This window comes from Lepidochelys olivacea (genome assembly GCF_965140295.1).
Source record: "Lepidochelys olivacea isolate rLepOli2 genome assembly, chromosome: 17".
Taxonomy (NCBI): domain Eukaryota; kingdom Metazoa; phylum Chordata; order Testudines; family Cheloniidae; genus Lepidochelys; species Lepidochelys olivacea.
Window position 1 is genome coordinate 1,421,914 of NC_140427.1, and position 22,837 is coordinate 1,444,750.

At 59.8% G+C, this 22,837-nt stretch overlaps 1 protein-coding gene across 1 annotated transcript; it reads right to left on the reverse strand.

Moving 5' to 3' along the window:
- Positions 1-3,436: 3,436 nt before the first annotated feature.
- Positions 3,437-22,829, reverse strand: SPAG5 (sperm associated antigen 5). Its single transcript, XM_084650682.1, has 24 exons — positions 22,692-22,829; positions 21,494-21,640; positions 19,714-20,963; positions 18,562-18,754; positions 16,507-16,626; positions 15,632-15,724; positions 15,073-15,207; positions 14,285-14,404; positions 13,808-13,900; positions 13,259-13,393; positions 12,364-12,478; positions 11,793-11,886; positions 11,274-11,355; positions 9,938-10,071; positions 9,323-9,488; positions 9,073-9,166; positions 7,980-8,054; positions 7,379-7,502; positions 6,980-7,091; positions 6,217-6,297; positions 5,883-6,035; positions 5,308-5,361; positions 4,383-4,463; positions 3,437-3,714 (listed from the first exon to the last, which is right to left on the reverse strand). The coding sequence occupies exons 1-24, from the start codon at positions 22,725-22,727 to the stop codon at positions 3,598-3,600; spliced, it is 3,804 nt and encodes a 1,267-aa protein (XP_084506808.1). The 5' UTR covers positions 22,728-22,829; the 3' UTR covers positions 3,437-3,597.
- Between the last annotated feature and the right edge of the window lie 8 nt (positions 22,830-22,837).

Consider the following 22,837-nt stretch of genomic DNA (forward strand, 5'->3'; position numbering starts at 1 on the left):
CAAGGGGGGAGCAGGGGGCTATTCCCAAGGGGGAGCAGAGGGCAGTTCCCAGGGGGGCTATGGGACCAGAGGGCAGTTCCCGAGGGGGGAGCAGGGGGCTATTCCCAAGGGGGGAGCAGAGGGCAGTTCCCAGGGGGGCTATGGGACCAGAGGGCAGTTCCCAGGGGGGGAGCAGAGGGCAGTTCCCAGGGGGGCTATGGGACCAGAGGGCAGTTCCCAAGGGGGGAGCAGGGGGCTATTCCCAAGGGGGAGCAGAGGGCAGTTCCCAGGGGGGCTATGGGACCAGAGGGCAGTTCCCAGGGGGGGAGCAGAGGGCAGTTCCCAGGGGGGCTATGGGACCAGAGGGCAGTTCCCGAGGGGGGAGCAGGGGGCTATTCCCAAGGGGGGAGCAGAGGGCAGTTCCCAGGGGGGCTATGGGACCAGAGGGCAGTTCCCAAGGGGGAGCAGAGGGCAGTTCCCAGGGGGGCTATGGGACCAGAGGGCAGTTCCCAAGGGGGGAGCAGGGGGCTATTCCTAAAAGGGAGGCAGGGGGCAGTTCCCAGGGGGGCTATGGGACCAGAGGGCAGTTCCCAAGGGGCAGGCCCTGGGGCAGTTCCCAAGGGGGGAGCAGGGGGCTATTCCCAGGGGGGCTATGGGACCACAGGGCAGTTCCCAAGGGGGGAGCAGGGGGCAGTTCCCAGGGGGACTATGGGACCACAGGACAGTTCCCAAGGGGGCAGCAGGGGGCTATTCCCAAGAGGGGGGCAGGGGGCAGTTCCCAGGGGAGCTATGGGACCATAGGACAGTTCCCAAGGGGCAGGCCATGGGGCAGTTCCCAAGGGGGGAGCAGGGGGCTATTCCCAGGGGGGCTATGGAACCAGAGGGCAGTTCTCAAGGGGGGAGCAGGGGGCAGTTCCCAGGGGGACTATGGGACCACAGGACAGTTCCCAAGGGACAGGCCATGGGGCAGTTCCCAAGGGGGGAGCAGGGGGCTATTCCCAGGGGGGCTATGGGACCACAGGGCAGTTCCCAAGGGGGGAGCAGGGGGCCCTCTCCAGCACTCCCTGCCCTGCTACCTGTGCCATGGCTGGGGGCACAGGGCCTTAGGCTCTGCTGCACCCCCTGGGAGAGCCAGGGCCTGGCTGGAGAACGCTTGTGGGCTCCAGCACCCGACCCAAGCCGAAGCACCTGACCCAGTACGTGACAAGCAGGGAGGGAGCATGGGGCCTGGCTGCCAGGGCACCCCCGCAGAAGCCCCGGGGGGGGCCTGTTGCCCTCGAACTCCAAGGGCCCTGGCACTTGCATGGACGCCTACCCCCATGCTGCTCTTGCGCCCAAGGCAGGGAGGCTAGGCAACCACCCTGTCCTCTCGCTGTCCAGGCCCCCCCCTGGGCCCCTCGCAGTACCTGACCCTGCCTTTCCCCCTTCCAGGAACCACTGCCAAGTCCTCTCCATTCAGTCTCCCATTGTCTGGCCCTGAATGGCTCCTCTTAGCAAAGGGGAAGTTTAGAGCCGTAGGCCTTGCCCGGCACACACGGCCCAGCTCTTCCCCACCGAGATTCACAGCTTCTCTCTGCTGCTGGAGGCCTGTGCCAGGAGCCAGCCATTGGCCAGTCGGGCGTCTCCTCATGTCACCCCACGTGACATGGGGCCTCCATCTTCCTCTAGAACTGCAGCCCAGTCCCCTACAGCAGCTCCCAGGCTCGAAGATGAAAATGGGTCTCTCTCTACTTGCTGTCCTAGGTAGGGCAGAAGGGGCTCTGTGGGGCCCATGGTAGCATGCGGCAGGGAGGTGGTTCGAGGGAGAGGAGCACAATGCTGAGAGAGGGAGTGGAGGGACAGGCCCCCATGCTGTCCTTAAGGCCACTCAGCCTTCACAGGGAGTGAAATCGCAGCTCCCTGCTGTCCCTCTAAGCAGCAGAAGAGGGATAAGGACCAGGCCATCTGCTCTGTACCCTGTACTGCAGGGCAAACGTACCCAGCCGGGTTAATTTTCCAGGACTGTGGGCTGAGTAGCAGCATAGGTGGTATCTACTCGCAGCAGGTCCTAGAGGCTCCTTGGCAGGATGTCTAGGCACTGCATCGCAGTTGTTCAGAGGCTGCTGTTTAGGAGACCTGTCCTTTAAGCTGAATACAGGAGGGGGAGGAGAGGGAAGTGAGCCTGTTTCCCAGCTCCTCCCATACTCCCCTCAGCTACAGCTAGGGGCAGAGGCAGCTGTTCCACAGCTGAAGAGAGAGGCAAGGTGACCCTGCCACCCAGCTGAGAGGCGGGGACAGCACCAGGGAGTAAAGCCATTAAAAGCCAGAGCGTTTTATTTCCATATAGCTGCTTTTGGGCACATTATGGTTAGTGTGGTCACAAGCAAGTGCTGTCCTGGCAGCAGCTCTGCCCTGGGAGGAGATCAATAGACCCATGCAGCTACAACCCACCGATCCAGAGCAGAGGACAGCATGGCCCATAGGAGCCAGCACAAGGCTACGTCCTGCAACAGCATGGAAGACTCCAACTCAGGGCTTCCCTCATGCTTTCAAGGCAGGGAGATCCTGCAGATGTTTGACAAAGGGGGGAGGTGGGAAGGAATCAACATTTGAGCGAAACAGAAAGAGGTTTTCAAAACAAGCCCCCTGTCGCAGATCTGTGCTCAGGGAAGGCCCAGCATGCGTGCTCCCCCCTCCCCAGCAGGACTGCTGGGGAGAGGTCAGGAGTGGCAAGGGGCTCTGCTCCTGGAAGCCCTGGGCTGGCCAGAGAGGGACAGTGACAGGAGGTTAGCCCCAGCTGTGTGGTCCAGCTCTGCTGCATGCTCACACCACCAGACAGCTTCCCCTTCTCACCGGGCCCAGGCTGCACTTCCACATCACCCCATTACTGCTGGGTCCTGGGAATCTCTCTCACCACCCCCAAGAGCCGGGGGTCCCAAGGACAAAGCAGCCTCAGGCTACTGCCTCTGCAGGAGGCTCTCACCCTAAGAAAGGATCACCGGAAGTTAGATCCGAGGAGCAAGGAACTGAGAATCTAGGACACCAAGAGCAAGAGCTGCCTCTGAGGGGAAACTAGGTCAGCCCAGCCTTGCTGGGTTCATGTGTGTGCAGTTCGCAGGAGCCCTGGGAACGCGAAGATCAGCAAGGCTGCATACGAACTACAGAACACCAGGCAGAGGAGTGACCCCCTGCCAAGGAAGGGGGGGCTGTCACAACACAGGGAGAGGAGACAGTGGTGGGGAAGTCATCTGCCCTGTGATAAGCCCAAAGGAGTCCAGCTGCTCTGACCAGGGGCAGCAGGTGTCATGCCAGGTGCCCTCAGACAGTTACTATGAATGCTCCCATGGCAGGCAGCAGAGAACCCAAAGAATGAACTCCAGCCTACCTGGGCAGTTAGCCTGTTAGTGAGCCCCAAGAGAGGCCCCCCCAGCCCCACCCCCAAGCTTGGCTCTCGGATCAGGCAAGAGGCAGAGCAATGCAGGGTGTCACAACTTTAATAAATATATATATATACACACACACCAGTACTGCTACGGAGCCCAGCCCACCTGCGTTCCAGACACTCAACCGGGCTCAGTTCAAATACAGGGGAAGCTAAGCAAGGAGGCTTCCAAACACTGAGTGAATCACACCTCACGGCTACGGTGTGTCCCCAGAGCATCTGCCGCCATCCACCAGCTTCAGCCCAAGGTAGTGCAGCAGGTTCTGGAACTCCCAGGAGCCGGCAGTCACCGCAGCAGGGATGGAGGAGAGCACCTGGGAAAGGAGGAGGAAGAGTTCGAGGAGCTGCAGCCAAGCTGGAGGTGGGGGAGCAGGACTCCAGCAGCTAGGAATGGGACAGGCAGGCCATGCCAAGTGAGGGTCTCCATCTATAGCTCTCAATCCTAACAGCGAGGGCCAGGCAGCTGTGTGAATGGTTCTGGCCCTCCAGCCGGGGCAGTGCCTAGGCCTTGGCAGGACCCAGAAAGACAGGACAGGGAGCAGCTGTGGGTGCAGAAGTGGTCGTTTCAGTGATGGCACACAAGCCACTTACTGCCCTCAGCATGGGGCAGCAGGAGGGGAGCCCCTCAAAGACAGTAGCAGAATAGGATGGAGGGGCTCTCCCTGGGCTGCAATCCCACCACACTCCTGGGCCCCAGCCCTTCCACAGCAGTCACATCACTCATGTCCTTTGCCAGACCCCTGCAGCTAGACCAGGCCCTTCTGAAGGCAGCCTCACCTGCGATGCTTTCAGGTGGGGCTGGGCTGGGCCCATCCCTGAGACGCAGCTGTTCTCCCAAGGGCTTTGTGCATGGCAGTGTGGAAACAGGCTGTGTGATGAGGGGAAGGGGGGCAGCCCTGGCTGTTTGTCAGTTAGCCATGCCAAGAGCCTTATCAATGATACCATGCAGGTGTAGTGAGAGCCCCGCCCCAAAGGGCCTCACCTCTTTGATCTTCTCTTCCATTTCCTCACGGCTCCTTAGCATCATCTGGGCATGATGGAGTTTCCCCTCCAGGATTCTTCTCTGCAAAGGAGAACACAGAGCTGTGCAGAGGGATGGGAGCAGAGCAAACCCCAGAGCCCGCATATTTTAATGGCTTACCACAGGGGCAGGCAAACTTTTTGGCCTGAGGATTGCATTGGGTTTTGGAAATTGTATGGAGGGGTGGTTAGGGGAGGGGGTTGTGGCCTGGCCCCCACCTCCTATCCTCCCCAGAACCCCTGCCCCATCGAACCCCCCTGTTCCCTGACGGCCCCCCTGGGACCCCTACCCCATCCACACACACCCCCGCTCCCTGTCCCCTGACTGCCCCCAGACTCCCGCTGCCTCATCCAACCCCCCGCCTCCTTCCTGATGGCCCCCCTGGGACTCCTTCCCAATTCAACCCCCTGTTCCTGCCCCCATCCACATCCACCCTCTACCACCACCTCCCCGAACTCCCCTGCCCTCTATCCAACCCCCCTGCTCCATGCCCCCTTCCCGCGCTGCCTGGTCGCGCTACAGCTGCCCTGCCCAGCTGGAGCTGGGCCAGGTCACCACGCAACACAGAGACCGGGTCAGGCCGGGCTCTGCAGCTGCCCTGCCCCAGGAGCTCGCCCGCAAGGTGAGGCTGCGCCACGGGGGGGCCTGGGGCGAGCCTCCCGGGCTAGGAGCTCAGAGGCCAGGCAGGACAGTCCCGTGGTCCGCGGGCTGTAGTTTGCCCACCTCTGGCTTAGCAGCTGGGTGGGGAGAACGCCGAGCAGGAGCAGGCATGAGAGAGGCTCCATAGCAGTCAATCCTGAAGCCTCCGGTGAGGGGACAATGCAGCCAGACACCCCGCCCCCCCCAACACACACGCACACGCGGCACCCTAGGCCCTGCTCCTTACTTGGTCCTGGTAGTCATGCTGTGTCTCCAGGAGTAGCTCCCTCAGCTTGTTCACCTGCAAGACAAGTATTGGCACAGGGGCACAATGCAGCTGGATGCCCACAGCCAGGGCTAGAGCCTGACTCAGGGATGGGGAGAGAACAGACCCCACCAGCCCCCAAAGAGCTGGCTCCCGCCTTGTGCCAGCCGCTCCCAGCCAGGGCACGTACTGCCTCCCCTTCCCTGCCATTAGCCAGCCCATGCCCAGCATGCAGACCATCTCGGGCCTAGCCATGCCCAGCACTCCCCCTCCTGCCGCCAGGCTGGAGCGCCCACTGTCTAACCCACTACTGAACCACCAGCAGGGCTGCGGGGCCTCTCCCTGCTCCCTCTCCATAGCACTAATAGAAAGGAGACACAACGTAGCAAGAAAGGGCCGATGGGTGGGGGAAAACACATGCCAACAGCCCCGGGGCACCTGTCTCTTGGCAGTCAGCCCCATGCTATACAACTGCCCTAGGCCAAGAGCGACCCCCCCACCAAGCCCCTCCCTTCCTGCACCAGAATCTGCCCCTGCCCAAGCACTGCTGGCTTCACCTCCTGCCGTAGCCAGACTTTCTCCTGGACAGTGTCAGCATCCAGAGGTGTCGTGCTGGGGTCTCGTCCCCTCACCTCCTCCCACAGCACCTCAGCCTCCGTCTCCGCACGCCGGAGCAGGTGCGTCAGGTGAGAGACCTCTGCCTTCAAATTCTGAGGGGAGAGAAGCCAGTGAGATGCCGGGGAGTGGGGCAAAGGACTCCGTCCCAGCCTCTAGGGGCCCACAGGGCAGCTCCTGTCCTGTACGTGGCACCGTACTGAGCACAGTGGGCAGCAGGGCCGAGCCCATTCCAGGATCTAACCCGACATGCCCCCAGCCTGCAGAGGCGGGTACCGTGACTTCCCGGCTCCGGTCAATGAGCTGCAGCATCTTCTCCTCTTGTTGCCGCACAATGTCCTGCAGCTCCTTCTCGGTCTGAAGAGAGAGAGGGCGGCAGCATTTAGGACAGAGCCTCCCGGAGTGGCACCACCCTTGCAGCAGAGTCATGGACGTGCTGCTCTCCCAGGAAAGGAGCAGGCAAAGAGGGAGCCCAGGCCCAGTACCGAGGGGAGGCAGCTGGTGGGCTTTTGTCTGTTGCAGTCACTGTGACAACAGCTGCTAGCAGACACTCAGCGGGACATGGACAGTGAGGACAGGGCGGGGGCAGGCAACAGGCTGGGCACAAGCCCCCAGTTCACCAGCAGCTTCAGTCAGGTGAGTCCCAACACCATTCCCCTGCCACCAGGCTGCACACAGAGCCGGGGTTATCCTGCCCCATCACCAGAGGTAGCGAGGGGTCAGTCACACCAGGGTCCCAACCTGCCCCAATGCAGACATTACATTTGGACCTGCACAGCCAGATGGGGGCAGTTCTCTTAGGCTGGAGCAGTCCTGACCCAGGAACACTCAGGACCCAGCCAGTAATGTGCCCTCAGCCTGGGACACTGGGGAGCCACACAAGTGCCGCATTAGATCAGGCTAGCGAGCAGCTGCAGGATATGGAAAAAACCAGTTACCCAGATTCTCCCGTGTCCTAGAATCTGAGCCTGCCTGGTCCACGTCCCAGATCAGCTCTGCCCTGGAGTTCACACCTAACCCAGTTCTGGCACCTGCTCACCTGAAACCTGACTCCCAGGGTCTTGTTTAGCTTGGCAAGGTTTGCATCCCGGGCATCAATCTCTGCCTGGAGCCTGGATTCCAGGCTCTCCAGCTGGTGCTGATGGTCAGAGCTATGAGAAGAAGAGCCAAACTGAGGCTTCAGAGGGCACAAAGCAGATGGAACGTGGGCTGCATAGCCGTGCTCTCAGGGTGACCCTGCCTCCCCCTGACCCTGAGGCTGGAGGTTGGCAGGGTTAGCTCCTGGGGGTCGCAGTCCTAGACGTGCTGCTCAGCTGCACAGGGATGGCCAGTGGCGGTGGGGGAGCGACAGGTCAGCAAGCAGCAGTGGCATTGCCCAGAGCCCACTGGGTATTCCCATCACCTCTCCTTTGACTCAAGGGCCAGATGCTGAACTCACAGTTTAGCCTGCAGCTCCTGAACCTCGTGCTGTGCCGCCTTCTGGCTCTGGAAGCTTACAGTGACGAGATGAGAGACAGCAGCTCTCAGCTCCAAGACAGTCTCCTGCAGGCTCTCCTCGATCTCTGGGGGCAGAGCAGACACCAGCCATTTGCATGGCAGGGGAGCAATGGCTCACAGTGCACGGTGCTAGCCCGCAATGCCAGGGTTAATGGAGAACCCCTCACAAGCCAAAAGGAAACAAACCTGTGTGTTATACTGTGCTCAGGTTCCAATTACCCAGCAAGGTCCAGGGCAGCGCCAGGCCAGGAACAGACACCAGATGCTATGCCTGGAACAGCAGGCAGCTTTAGCCCACCTGCATAGCCACTGCCCCCGGCCCGGCCCCCTGGTGCTCAGCAGTTACAAGAGGGAACCTCTTGCTGAGTCAAACCTGGATGAAGGGACAAGCCTGGTTCCCTGGGAAAGCCTAGTGCACTCACGTGTTTGCACCTGCCCTGCTCCAGGGCACCTCCTGGGACTAGGCCAGTGCCCTTTGCACTGGGGCCCAGCAAGGCCACGTTAATTGGCAAGGGAGGAGAGGGCAGACACCAGGCCATTACCTGCTGGCATCTGAGGAGTAGCAGGTTCAACCTCGGTGAACGTGGTCGAGCCTTCAGCAGCTTCTTCATCAATGCCTGTAACAAAGTAGGTCAGAGGGGCTTGATGCTGGGTTATCAACACAGGTTACCCCTTTCTATGACCCTGACCCACTGCTAGGCCATGGTGCCTGCATAGATCCGGGAACTTCCCTTCTCCTCTGGGGAGTCCCTGGGGCTTGGGCCCTGAGAGAGGGGACTGGTGCTGAGGCCCCGTTCACATCACCCCCTCGCCACGCCCCATGTGAGGAGCCCTGGGACAAGGCCATCCCAAGACAACTATGGTTCTGTGCTTTCTGGCCCTGCAGTGGGTGATCCTGGCAGCCCCGGGGAGGAACAGCACCAGCCTCGAAGAGCTGAACCATCCCCTGTCTGCAGGCTGCATGGGAAGGAGGCCTAACCGGAGACAGGAAGCCCTGGGCATCGAGGGTCCTGTTTGCCACGGAAGCGCCGACACTCCTCACTGAAGCAATCTGGCTCCGGGGTCAGAGACAGCCCACAAGGCAGCAGAGGGCTGTAGTGTTCTGGGCAGAGCTGGTTTTCTGTGGCAGGTTCATCAAAATTCATCCACCACCCCGCTGGAGGCCTAATGCAGCCCGACCAGTCACAGGAAGGGAGAGCAGAGGCGCAGGATTCGACAATAAAGCGGGGGGCACTGGAAGCTTGACGGCTCCTTCCCAGACACGGGAGCAGCCTCAACCACTGGCTGGGAAGCTGTAACCACTTCTGCCTTGCTTCAGTGTCAGCAAGGTACTTCTGGCTCCTGAGCACGCGGCAGAGCAAAGCATTATGGGCAGGTCCCCCACTCACTGCAATGGCTGCATCTCCAATACCAAGGGGAGGGTCACTGCATGACAGGCCTGCACAGTGCAGAGGAAGGCCCCCCCATGCTGCAGGGGTGATGGGAGGCTCAGCCCCGGGTTTGGCTGGTGTACAGAGCACTTCACGCCCCTCCTTGTCTGTGAAGCACTAACCAGCCCCCTCCACACAGGCAGGGTTTCTGGAGCAGCAGACAAGAACCAGAGCCAATAAACAATTTCTGGCAGCCACATCCTACCTTTTCCTGCCATAGCTTTTAAGACGCTGCCCACGAAGGAGCAGGGAACGCTGCGAGGGGTACACACTCTGCTCCTCGATGCAAGATCAGCAGCCTTCAATGACAAAAGAAGGTCAGAGTGGCTGTCCCACAGATGCCAAGGCAGCATTACAGACATTGCTCTGCTTCCCCAGGGCAGACGGGCTGCAGAAACCCATGCTACAGAGGGTTCTGCGATCAACAGCCAGAGGGCAGTTCCCTGGACTCCTACCTCTCCTGGCAGGGCAGCTTGGAGAGCATCAGTGAGGTCCAGCAGCCTCTCCTTGGTCTGAGCGAGCTCCAGGGAGGACTTCAGGAGTTTGTCCCTGATGAGCTGCAGGCCCAGGGCCTCTGCCTTGCTGCAGTCGAGCTCCTCGCAGAGGGTGTCCCGCTCCTTCCTGGGGAGAACAGGGGGAAGTCAGAGCTTGCTCAGTGCCCACTGAGGCCCTATCTTCTCAGGGTGGGGAGGGGAAAGGGTAGGCATGTCATGGCAGCCTAATGGCCTGGCTGTGATTGACTTCCTCGGTTCGGTGGCCAGAGCACAGGGGGACACTTGGAGGTGCCTTTTGAATAACCAGAGGATGAGACCAGCTGTGCCCAGCCAGAGTGCCTGTGGGTTTGCCACAGGGACAATTAGGGATGTACTAGGGTGCATAGAGGGGCTCGTTCACTGGCACCCTTTGCCTCCCAGCCATGGGTGAGGTTGGGAGGGGACCCTGCCCGTCAGGAGCTGAACAGAGACATGCCAAGCTCCTTCCCCCAGACGCAGGCTTTCCAGACACAGCAACGAGTTGGGGCGGGAGGCACACGAAGGGCTCAGAGAGGCAGAGTGGAGCTGCTGGCTCACTGGAGGTGCTGGTAGGCGTCCTTCAGGTCCTCGTACTGCATGCTGCGCTCCCGCAGGACTGCAAGGGTGGCTCTCAGCTCATTTTCTGTCTCTGTCAGCTGCTCCCGGGACACACGGTTCTCCTGGTCAATGAACTGGGGCGGAGGGAAGATTTACTAGGGAGGAGTGGGAGTTGGTACAGCGGGAGGTGCTCAGCACATGCAAGCCAGGAACGGCTAAGGAGGGCCATGTTCACACCAGGAGCTGGGGAGCAGTTAGCTCAAATCCCACTCTACTTTCCTGCAAGTGCCCAAGCGGAGACTCCTCCCCGACCCCATTCTCATTTGAGGGGCTGGTGAGGCCTCCCCCCGGGTATCAGGGGGTCTTTCATCTAACAGGCCTCAGAGCCCAGCAACAGCTCTGTAGTCTTCCTCCCTTCTCACCAGAGTGCTTGGCAGATCAGAGTTCCACCCCCACACCTCACCTGCCAGCAGACTCTGCTAGGAAGTACGGGATGGTCCGACTCACCCTGCACTGGGGTGTGCAAAGGCCAAAGCTGCAGCAGCCAGGCCGATTCCCCAGGGGGATTGGGTCAGGCATTCAAGTGCATGGAAAGGCCCAGCCAAGTCTCACACCCAGAGTAACTGCACAGAGATGGTTGGGAAGGCTGACCACAGGGATCAAAGGACCGAGCACAGGGTCAGCAACAAGCAATTGCTCCCCACAGCATTTATATACTTGTTCAGCCCTTGCAGCTTGTGAAATACCAGACCTTCCAATGCCCATCTTGCTTTCGACGCTCAGCCAGTTCTTCCATGACTTCAGCCATGGCTTTCTCAAGAACTGCTGGAGCGGGAAGTCTGCCCTTTGTACTTGGAAGTCACCTTGGGATTCCAGTCTCCACAGCATCACTAACTGACGCACCTGGAGTATCAGATACCAGAAGGTTAAGGAGTGAAAGAAAGGGCAGGATGAGTAGCGAGGAGGGCTAGGATCCAAGGCAGAGAGAGAGAGTTCCTTTGAGAGATTTAGCTGCCAGGGGTTTTATGGCACGGGTCTGGCACCGCATATAGCAAGTCCTGGGCCAGTAGGATTTGCACCTGCAGTTAGGATGCCCAGCTTTTTCTGTGTCCCTCTAGGAGGGGTTTTGGAAAGGACATTTGAGCGGTCAGTGGGGCTTGGCAGCTCCAGGCCTACGTGCAGGGAGGAGGCGACATTAACTGGTCCTGGTCTACGGTTTAATATCGTGGTGTGTGAAGGCTGCCATAGGGGTCAATGGGATGAAGCACATGCCATTAGCACAGCAAGTGTCCTGTGCCCCTAACAGAAGGGTTAGCCCATCCCCCACAGCGTCTACCTCGTGGCACTCGGTCATCTCACGCAGCTCCTGACGCACCCGGTCGTGCTGCTGCTGGAGAAGCTCCTGCTCTCTGGTCAGCCTGAGATAGGAAGGAGGGAAGCAATTAGTGTGCAGTTCGGCTGCCAGCTGCAGGCTCTGGGCGCAGGAGGGGCAGCTGACGGGATCTGCCCAGGAGATCCACTCCTCTTACAGTTTGTATGGCAACTTCCACCTTCTCTGTGTGTATATATATATATCTCTCCTTACTGTATGTTCCATTCTGTGCATCCGATGAAGTGGGCTGTAGCCCACGAAAGCTTATGCTCTAATAAATGTTAGTCTCTAAGGTGCCACAAGTCCTCCTGTTCTTGTTTCAGAACAGAAGTGAATTTCGGGGAAGGGGAAGCAGCAGAATGAGGATTGTCCAAGAGCCCCCCTTAGGGCATCACCTTTTGTTCCTCATTATTCAGTCACTGGATTGCACAGCACTTTGCTTCTATGCCCCCCAGCCTCAGCACCCGGAGGCTGGAGACTCACCGCGCCATCTCCTCCGACAGGTCTGCATGCTTCTCTCGCAGCTCATCCCGCTCGCACTGCAGGCTGGCCAGGTCCCTCAACAGCGTGCTGAGATCTAGGGCACAGTGCACAGCACGGAGGTTAGCTGCACAGTTGGCACCAGTGAACGTGCAAAGCTGAGAAGGCAGAGGAGCCCTTGCCTGCCCATCCCCCAGAGCAGGTCTTAAGCAGCAGCCCAGATACTGGAGTATGGTGGGGGTGCACACGTTAGTCTGATCCAGCTGTTGGAGCTGTCAGCAAGGTGGCCTCCAAGAAATCTACAGGGCACTGACATGCAAATGGAACAGGCAGCTACTGCTACAGGAGGAGTCCTCTAGCCAATGTTGGAGGCTCGGGATGCTCAGCTCCGTCCTCAGCATAGCAAGACATGGTCTGGGCTTTGTGCCCTAGCACGTGACCAGCATGCAGCAAGGTGCAGCTGTACGAGTGTCTCCCAGTCTCTTACCGCAGGAAGGGCCAGCTGCTGCCACCTCTTGGGCCTTTGCACATCCACACAAGACACCGAGAGACCCAGCCTCACATGCAGGCATACCTGCTCCCAGCCGGGAGTTTGTCACAGTCAGCTGATCCACCTGGGCTACAGAATCCTGCAGCTCTGCAGTCACTTCCTCCAGCCTCCCGAAAGCCGCCTCCAGCTCCCTAGAAGCCTGCAACAGAGCACAGCACCTGGCTCACTGCTCAATCCTGCCCCTTGGGGGCTTCTCTGGCCCAGCCCAACAGGCACCGAGAGCTGGACGCTGCTGGCATCCACATCCCAAATGGGACAAGTGCTCAGGGGTTTCTAATGCCCTCCCAAAGATACAGGAGGGGGCAGGGCAGCAGTTCTGTACCAGACTGCGATGCTGGAAAAGGAGCCACGTTCTGACCCCTGGATGGCAAATGCCCACCGTGCCCCACTCATCTGCCTCTTGGCATCCTCGGGTCTGCACCAGACATCTGACAGACAGGCCTCCTTGCAGCTACACTCCTGCCATTGGCTGCTAAACATGGCATTGCTCACATGGCCATCTTGCACCAGGGTCATCCTGGAGGAAGGAGGTGCTCAGCCCTCGGCATTTGCTAAGCACCAGCTAGCACCAGGGAGCCCTGACAGCCCCACTGCTGAGGGATGGTGCAACCCCAGCACACATTAGCAGCAGGACCCACCCGTGGGAGATTCAGCTGTTGATGTGGCGTGGCTGCCGCTGAGCTGCAAGGCTCACCCCCGAGACACCAGCAGCATCCCTAGCCCTGCAGGGCTTGCAGCGAGAGTGGGGCTGAAGTCAGCCCTGGCATGCAGAACCCCGACCACCAGGCCCAGGCTAACCAGTCCTGCCAGCTGCTCTTGCTCCTACCCCACTGTTGGGCAGGGCAAGCTCTGGGCCCAGCACCACCACAGCCCTGCCCTGCCCTCTGAACAGCATCCCACAGGGATCTGAGCCTGTTACCACTTCTTTAGCCTTGAGTGCCTCTGCTGCTCGGCTCCGCATCTCATCCCGCTCCGCCAGGCAGCTCTTCAGTTTGGCTGCCACTTTGTCCAGTGAACTCCGGTTCCGGGAGAGCAGGGCCCTCATCTGGTCTTGCTACAAGAGGAGGAGGAGAGCACCCCTGAGGACAGCCTGGAGTCCCTGCGGAATCCCAGAGGTTCCAGGCCCAACACAGGCCTGCCCCATGCTCCTTCAGAGGCGCCGTTCAAGCGGCCCGTGCATTGGGCACTAAGGCTGCCAGGCTGAACCCCCTCCCTGGGGTACCCACCCCACCCAGAGCCTTGGCAACACATGGTGTGACCAGCTCCACAGGGACAAGTCTCACGAATTAGAGCCATCTGACATCCCAGCCGCTGAGTGCTCCAACGAACCCGGGGCACCACGAGCCAGGCCCGGCCCTCTCCAGGGTCTCTCTGAGCACGGCTGTTGGAAGAGCCGAAGGCACTTTCCGAGGGCTGACATACGCCTGCTAGCGCTCAGAGGCTCAGCCACAGAGCCAGACAATCTCACCTGTTGGTTTAGGGTTCCTCGGTCTTTCTGCAGATTCTGCAGGGAAGTATTTGCGGCGTCCAGGAACAACTGAGACTCCACGGTCCAGGATCTCTGCAAGACAAGAGGGGCGTTAGCATTGCCAATGCGGATGCTGGGACATGGGCAGTGGCCAAGAGTCCAAGACCTTCTGGAGAACTGATGGTGTAGTCAGTCGCCCCCAATGGAAGTGCAGAGGAACTGGTCTTAGGCAGCCTCATGCCTTGAGACCAGGCCAAAGTAGTGGCAGGGGAAACTCCCAGCATCACTAATGGCAGAGACAGGAGAACACTGCCCCAAGCTGCAGCATATCAAATTGAATCACAAGTTCAGCAGACCCCAGGCTGAGCCCGTGCAGTGGGCAGCACACAAGGTTTCCAGCAAGCTGGCTGGGCCCACAGGCTAAGAAGATCAAGAGCAGGGCCAGACACCCACGCAGAGCTCACTACCCTTCCTTACCTGGTGCTCACGAGCCTCCTCAATAAGGGTGCAGAGCTCGCACTGGGACTCCAATCCCTGCTCTAGGGTTCTGATCCGAGCGCTGGCATGGACACGGAAGGCCTCCAGAACCAGATCACTCTGGGGAGGGGGAGACACGTGCATGTGGGGATTTTAACAGTGATCCATCAGCCTAGTGCCACCATTGCCAGGTGCCCCAGGAGCCCTGACAGCCCCACTGCTGAGGGGTGGCAAGCTCCAGCACACATTAGCAGCAGGACCCACCCGTGGGAGATTAAGATGTTGATGTCACAGAGGAAGCACCAGCGCTACACTCAGGCTGCAGGGCAGGGCTCTCCCTCATGCCCCTCTGCTGAAGCACTGGGGAGGCCTCAGCCAAGTCCTTAACCCTGCCCCCTTGTATACGCTGGCCTGGGGCACAGCTCCCTGCCAACAGGTCACCCAGCACCCTCTTCAAGTGCCAGTGGGACTGGCTGAGAGGGGGCTGTCCAGCACTCCCGCAGAGAGAGGCAACCCCACTTGTCCACCGACGTGGCTGCTGCTGAGCTACGAGACACCTGCCCCCCGGAGACACCAGTAGCATTCCCAGCACTGCGGAGCTAGCAGCGAGAGTGGGGCTGAAGTCAGCCCTGGCATGCAGAGCCCCGACCACCAGGCCCAGGCTAACCAGTCCTGCCAGCTGCTCTTGCTCCTACCCCACTGTTGGGCAGGGCAAGCTCTGGGCCCAGCACCACCACAGCCCTGCCCTGCCCTCTGAACAGCATCCCACAGGGGTCTGAGCCTATTACCGCTTCTTTAGCCTTGAGTGCCTCCGCCGCTCGGCTCCGCATCTCATCCCGCTCCGCCAGGCAGCTCTTCAGTTTGGCTGCCACTTTGTCCAGTGAACTCCGGTTCCGGGAGAGCAGGGCCCTCATCTGGTCTTGCTACAAGAGGAGGAGGAGAGCACCCCTGAGGACAGCCTGGAGTCCCTGCGGAATCCCAGAGGTTCCAGGCCCAACACAGGCCTGCCCCATGCTCCTTCAGAGGCGCCGTTCAAGCGGCCCGTGCATTGGGCACTAAGGCTGCCAGGCTGGACCCCCTCCCTGGGGTACCCACCCCACCCAGAGCCTTGGCAACACATGGTGTGACCAGCTCCACAGGGACAAGTCTCACGAATTAGAGCCATCTGACATCCCAGCCGCTGAGTGCTCCAACGAACCCGGGGCACCACGAGCCAGGCCCGGCCCTCTCCAGGGTCTCTCTGAGCACGGCTGTTGGAAGAGCCGAAGGCACTTTCCGAGGGCTGACATACGCCTGCTAGCGCTCAGAGGCTCAGCCACAGAGCATCGCAGAGCCAGACAATCTCACCTGTTGGTTTAGGGTTCCTCGGTCTTCCTGCAGATTCCGCAGGGAAGTATTTGCGGTGTCCAGGAACAATTGAGACTCCACAGTCCAGGATCTCTACAAGACAAGAGGAGCATTCACACCGCAGATGTGGCTTTGGGAACCCTATCGAAAGGCCACTGCTGGGACTTGGGCACCAGCCAAGGGTCCAGGACCCACTGGAGATCTGGTGGTGTAACCAAATTGCCACCATTGGTAGCAGAGGAACCTGTACAAGTGACGACCCTTGTTAGGCAGTTTCCTGCCTTCAGAGACAGGCCAAAGTATCTGAATGTGCAGATGAGCAAGTAGACAAGCCATCTGTCCCTAGAGTGGCCATTCTCAGAGGACCCACTGTACATGGAATCGATCGCTAAAGCAGGGGCCCTGCTTGTTACAACACCTGGGATGGGGAGCAGAACGTCCCACCTGTGGACTAGCCCTGCCTCCCTGTAGTGGATGACTCGTTGAGGACCACAGGGAGGAGTCAGGAGCCCATTTTGCTTAGCCCCACCAAGAGACAGCCCTGCACGTTTAACCAGCTCCAGCTGTTCTCATTGGAAGCCGCACTTGGACAGCCAGCCCTGGAAGCACCCACCCCCTTGAGGACACTCTACCCTCCTTTCAGAGTAGCAGCTGTGTTAGTCTGTAACCACAAAAAGAACAGGAGGACTTGTGGCACCTTAGAGACTAACAAATTTATTTGAGCAGAAGCTTTCGTGAGCTACAGCTCACTTCATCGGATGCTTCATCTGTAACTTACGAAAGCTTATGCTCAAATAAATTTGTTAGTCTCTAAGGTGCCACAAGTACTCCTTTTCTTTCTACCCTCCTTGTACACAAACCCCTCCAGGACCTACCACTGCCTCCCTGGCCTGTTCCAGCTCCTCTTTCAGAGCCTGCTCGTCCTCCTGGGTCCGCTGCAGGGCCTTGAGTCTCTCTCTGGTTGCCATGTAGAAGTCATGATAAAGCTGCTCCTCCTGGAAGATATTCCATCCCTAAGCCATCGCTCACAGGGCTAGGAGAATTGTTTCTCACAGGGGTAAGGTGGGCAGGGCTTGAGCCAACTCTGCCCATGCTCTGGGGGCTCAGCAGAGCCAGACAGGCTGAACACCTCGTCTTCTTCCCCCAGGATCACGTGCACCAGGCTCAGCCTGAGAAGGGGCGCCTTGGGCAGCATCTCTGCCCAGCAGGGCTAGATTTAAGCAATTGCTATGACATTTGCATCACCATTAGTTCTGACAGCTGCAAGCTTCCCCCAGGTGCTGCCTTTTCCCAACCCCCCCTGCCACCCACCAAAGGATGCAGCCCACACACTCCCACCCACTGGCTGCAGACATGCTCGTTTGCAGCTTCCTTCCTGGACGAGCTGGTGGTCAGTGGTGCAGTCAGGCGAGTGTAATCAGGAGGCCAGGAACAGCAAGGACTGCTGCAGTTCTCCAACTTGGCAAGAGCTGGACCAGCCATGCGCATGATTTGGTTAGCCAGTGCTGTAGCAGCAGGCGACCATGGGACCAGGTTTCATCAGCTCTGAACTCAACAATCGCCATTCAGCCCACATCACTTCCGCTCCATTTACCCTCAGTGGGACCTTGTGTACTTTGAGTGGCCTGTTGATCTGAAACATTGGAGTCCATGCACTTGCTGCAGTGGGGGAGTCACACCAGCACTGGCCAGGGAGCGCTCAAGTCCTTGATTGCTCAGCACTGCCCAGCTGCATACCTAGCAGAGGTTCTGGACACACCCCACAGTACTGCAGAACCACTAGCTAGCTAATGGATTTGTGCGGCCCCTACCTCTGCAGCACCTGAGCACCTCAAAACCTTTAGTGTCTCTCTCCTGCGAGGCAGGCAGCGCTATTGTCCCCATGGCACAGCTAGAAATCAGAGGCACGGAGAGGGTAAGTGACTTGCACAAGGTCACACAGGAAGTCTGGCAGAGAGGGAATAGAGCCCGGGGCTCCCAAGTTCTAGGGTAGCACTGCATATGGGGGGCTGCTAAGCACCCCTTTGCCTGACTGCAGTCACGGGCTCCCCGGGCGATGCTCTGGAACTGCTCCCCACGAAGCTAGTCGGGACTCTGGGGAAGTCGCCTTTCTGTGAGCAGCCTGTCTGCAGGACACACAGCTCACCCAGCTTCCACCTTCCTGGGTCTGACCTCAGAGCATTCAGCCTCCTCTGCCCCTCTGTGCGCTTCCCACAGCGAGTCCACCCAGGCGGGGTCCTGGGGAAGCCAGAGGGTCCTGCAACCCAACTTCGCAGTCAGACGGGACTCTCAGCCAGCCAGTAAAACAGGTTTATTAGATGGCAGGAACTGGTCTAAACCAGAGCTTGTAGGTGCAGAGAACAGGACCCCTCATCTGGGTCCATTTTGGGGGGCAGTGAGCCAGACAACCACGTCTGCACTTCACTCCATGTCCCCAGCCAGCCCCAAACTGACTCCCCCTCCAGCCCCTCCTCCTCTGGGCTTTGTCCCTTTCCCAGGCCAGGAGGTCACCGGATTCCTTTGTTCTCCAACCCTTTAGCTCTCACCTTGCGGGGGGTGGGGGGTGGGGTTGGGGGAGGGGGAAGAGATGCCATCAGTTGCCAGGAGACAGAGTGTTGCCATTTATGTACACTGGTCCTTTGCTCTGCAACAATTACACCCCCTTATCCCACCACCTAGAGACTTAAGAAATGCACAGGGGAAACTGAAGCACCCCTACAGTATTCTGAGGAAACATTAAGAACAGTCCCACTTTGTCACAACTACCTAGTGCAATTAACTGGTAGGCAACAGGGGAAGTTTCTGATCTACTCAGTCAGAAGGGAGGCAGGCACAGCTCATGGCCACACCTGCCATCATCCTCTGCTTCGGAGCATCCCACTGCAAACCAAGACGCACATGATCTCATCTCTACAGTGGGCCCCTCTTACTGCTTTGGGGTGGGTGACGTCAGTCTGCGTGAGCACGTCTCTCTGGTCTGCCGGCCCCAGACGAGGAACTGGCCACTGGCTCTGCTGCCAATCCCGCAGCTGGCACGAGAGGGCTTCAATGATGATAAGCGTGCTCTCCAGCCGCCCCTCCAGCTCCGCCCGGGACAGGGCACTCAGGTGCTCTTGGGAACAGCTGGTCAGAGGAGAAGATATTTGTGAGGGGCTTCAGGAGCACAGACCCCCTGTGAACTACAGAAATGGCTCCCGGCTCAGGGACATCGACTAACCCCAGGGACCTGGGGATGTAAGGATAAGGCCTTTTCCTATAGCCATATTAGAAGAGAAGCAGCCATTAGCTAAGAAGCAGGAAGTTGGATCCTCACATTCCATCTAAATTACATTAAAACAATGTAATATCGGGCTGTTAAGAAGGTCCCTGTCCTAATAGCACCCACCATCACCAGATAAAGAAACAGATCTTATGATGGTTAAAGAAAACTTAGTTTGATAGCATTCTGTCTGGCAAGAAATCACTTGACAGTTATGGTTGTGAAATCCTCATTTCTTTATTGTTTTATCTTTATAGTCCCCTTTTCTCTATTGTTTGGCTGTATGGTCTGTGTGTTAATTAATTTTGTTAGGTGTAAATTAAGGTGATGGGGTATGACTAGGTTAGAAAATTTTGTTACAATATGTTAGGATTGGTTAATGAAATGACTGGTTATGGCACAGCTAAGCAGGACTCAAGTTTCACTGTATAAACTGGGGTCCAAGGAGGAGAGCAGCAGAGAAGGAAGAGGAGGAAAGACCTGGAAGAATTCACCCCCAAGACACAGCCCAAAGCTGCTAAGAACCCTCAGCACAACCATGATGTGCAGCAGCCAGAATCCAGACGAGACCGACCTTGCCTGGCCAACAGGAAAGTCCGCCTGCCTGGCCAGGACTGGGGAGCAGAGCACTTTATGCTTAGCATGGGTATTCTGCCTGGTAATCGTTGAGAGGATAAGGGTATTACTGTGTAAGGCTCTTTCATTAGTAAAAGGTCCTGCAAACCCGCAAAGAGTACACCCCGAGCCCTAGGAATTGCGTAAAGGTGGGTGCCCCTAGAGTGTGAGAGTAACAGAATTGTGTGTGGATAACAAGGAAACTTACTGCCAGAGAAGAGAATCTGTTTCTGCAGCACTGTCCTTTGCGCAGGCAGGCCATTCCACAGAGGTGTTCATGCTCTTCTCCAGCAGCGCTCGGGGAGTCATCCAGGTCCCCGCAGAGCAGGTGGAGATTGGGGTGACACTTGTGCCTGCATCTTGCTGCAGAGCTGGCAGCGGCAGGCTTTGCCTCAAGGACTCCATCACAGCAGAGGTGCCCATGTTCTTCTCCAGCCATGCCAGTGGGGTCATCCAGGAGATGGTACCAGCCACGTTGCACCCAATCTCATGAGAGGGCACTGGGGTTGTGAGAGCTGCTGCTCCTCCCTGCAGGGAAGGCTTCTGAGCAGAACTTGAAGCCACATCCTTCCAGACAGAAGCCTGAGGGGAGCCCTCTTCAGTCACCAGCAAGCTGGGCTGGTCACTACCAAAAGGGAGGGGGCAACTTCCCGATTCTGCTCCCTGTGGGATAGGCAGGGTACTGCTACATCCTTCCGTTTCCTTCAGGGTGGCCAGGATGCTGGGAGGTTGCAGAGAATCAGCCTCAGGAATCACGGCCCAGATGCCATTCTCCTCGGATAGAGGAGGGCTGCCAAGCGCCTGTGTCGCTGACAGCCGCTCAGGATCACACCCCCCTGCAGACCCTGCTAGGAGCAGGCACGGCCTCTCAGGAGACCACACAGAAGGGACTAATGAGATCATCGTTACAGCAGCATGGCTCTGCTTCTCCTGCACGCCCAGCTCAGCAGCAGTGTCTTGGATGGCCCTGGCGTCCGAAGGGTCACTGTCCAGGCAGGGCTCATTCTCTGCCATTGTCACGTGGGCCTGATCCTCATCCAGCCTCACTGTTACTTTAGAAGCCTGAGACGTCTCAGGTGTACATGGCCAGTCTGCCTCATCCTTCTCCACTTCTCTCTCCAACTGGGAAGTGTTTGCAGCATCTGCACTCCTCCCCAAAAAGTTGTCCTGCAGGGTCCCGACCTCCCCCAGCACAAGCTCCCCCCCAGGTTCAGCCCCAGGAAGAGAGCTGGCAGATATGGCACTTTCCCCCTGACCCATTTCCTGGAGGCTACCAGCTGCCTCAAAAGCCTTTGGTGTGGAGCTATTTGGAGCCAGACCCAGCTGTTGCTCTTTTGTATTGGGCCTAGCTTTGTTTTCCTCCACAGTTTTGGGGCTGAATGTTGTGTTTGGCAGGGAGTCTGCCCAGATTTTTATAGCTGGTGACATCTGTGAGCCAGGCAATGGGCTTCTGCCATCCTGCATGGAGGGGGAAAATAATGAGGTCAAGAACCGCAGAATCCCTGCCCCCTGCTGTTCCGCACCCCCCAGACACATGGATGCCTATCCTGCATGTTGGGCTTTGACTGGCTTGACCCCAGAAGGCCCCTTTCCCAGCTTCCTTCCCGTCTCCAGAGACAGCATATAGGGAACATCCTTATGTTCAGCGCAGAACGGGGGGCGGCAGGAGAGCCCCACTAAGCTCTCTAGGCTATGTGGAGGAACCCCCTTGCCTTCTTCCATGGCAAGACACCAGCCCCTCCCAACTGCTGTTTCTCCCTCTCCCACCCAGCTCTGTGGGACCCATGGAGTCAGAGCCAGGGTGCAGATGGGTTCTAAGAACTAGGCTAGCCAGCCTGACTCAGGAGAAGGCTCCCTTCACCCCGGGCCTACAGCTGCGTGGGGTCTATGGGGTCAGTGCCCCGGGAGACTCCGGACTCTCGGCCCCACTGGGGCTGTATTTGGCCATTGGGGTCAGCGCTCTCCAGCCCCACAGCAGCAGCCCCCACCTGCAGCCGAAGCCTGCAGAACAGCGGCGTAAGAGACGAGGGTTTCGCAGACTCCATCGCGCTTTGAGAAAACTTCTGCTTCTGGGGAGTAGCCAGCTGCTGGAGCGAGAGGTCCTGGAGCGGGGCCCGGCCGGCTGACTTCCGAGGCTGGACACAAGAAACCCCATGTGTGACCCCTACAGGCTGCACCCCCCCGCCAGGCTCTGCTTGGCCAGGGGCATCTGGGGGGGGGGGGGTGGAAAGAGACAGACGGACAGACAACGACACTCAGGGCACGGGGGCGGGAAGGAGCCCCAGGGTGGGAGTGGCTGGTGCCAGAGCCCAGGGGAGGGGGAGCCAGGGCCCAGGGGGGAAGGAGACCCAGGGCGGGGCCCAGGGGGGAGGCCGGTGCCCAAGGGTGGAGCCAGGGCCTGGGACGGGACTGGGGGAGCCAGGGCAGGGCCCGGGGGGCGGGGAGGAAGGACACCCAGGGCAGGGCCCGGGAGGCCGGTGCCCGAGGGGGGAGCCAGGGCCTGGAACGGGATGGGGGGGGGGAGCCAGGGCTGGGCCCTGGGGGGAGCCACGGCTGGGGGAGGGGGGAAGGAGACCCGGGGCGGTGCCCGGGGGGGAGGCCGGTGCCCGGAACGGGATGAGGGGGGGGAGCCAGGGCTGGGGGGGGGAGGAGACCCCGGGCGGGGGGGGCGGTGCCCGGGGGGGGGGAGCCAGGGCCCGGAACGGGACGAGGGGAGGAAGCCAGGGCGGGGCCCTGGGGGGAGCTAGGGCTGGGGGGGGGTGGGGGAGGAGACCCGGGGCGGGGACCGGGGGGTGAGGCCAGTGCCCGGGGGGGGGTCCAGGGCTGGGGGGCGGGAGGAGACCCGGGGCGGGGCCCGCGGGGGGGGCCGGGCCCGGAACGGGACGAGGGGGGGAAGCCAGGGCGGGGCCCTGGGGGGATCCAGGGCTGGGGGGGGGGAAGGAGACCCGGGGCGGGGGGAGGCCCAGGGCTGGGGGGGGGGAGGAGACCCGGGGCGGGGACCGGGGGGGGGGAGGCCGGTGCCCGGGGGGGGCCCAGGGCTGGGGGGGGAGGAGACCCGGGGAGGAGACCCGGGGGGGGGGGGGAGGCCGGTGCCCGGGGGGGGGCGGGGCGGGGCAGGACCCCGGGCGGAGCTGCCCAGCGATCCCGACACGGGACCCAGGCTCGGGGCCGGGGCCCCCCCCTCACCTCGCGCGCGGCCGCGCGGGGCCCGGCGGTCTCCATGGTGACCCGGGAGACCCGACCTGCTCCGCGGCCTCTAGCCGCCAGCCGCTGCACCCGCCATTCGAACAGCGCGCGCGAACGCCATTGGCTGCAGCGCCAGCAACGTCATC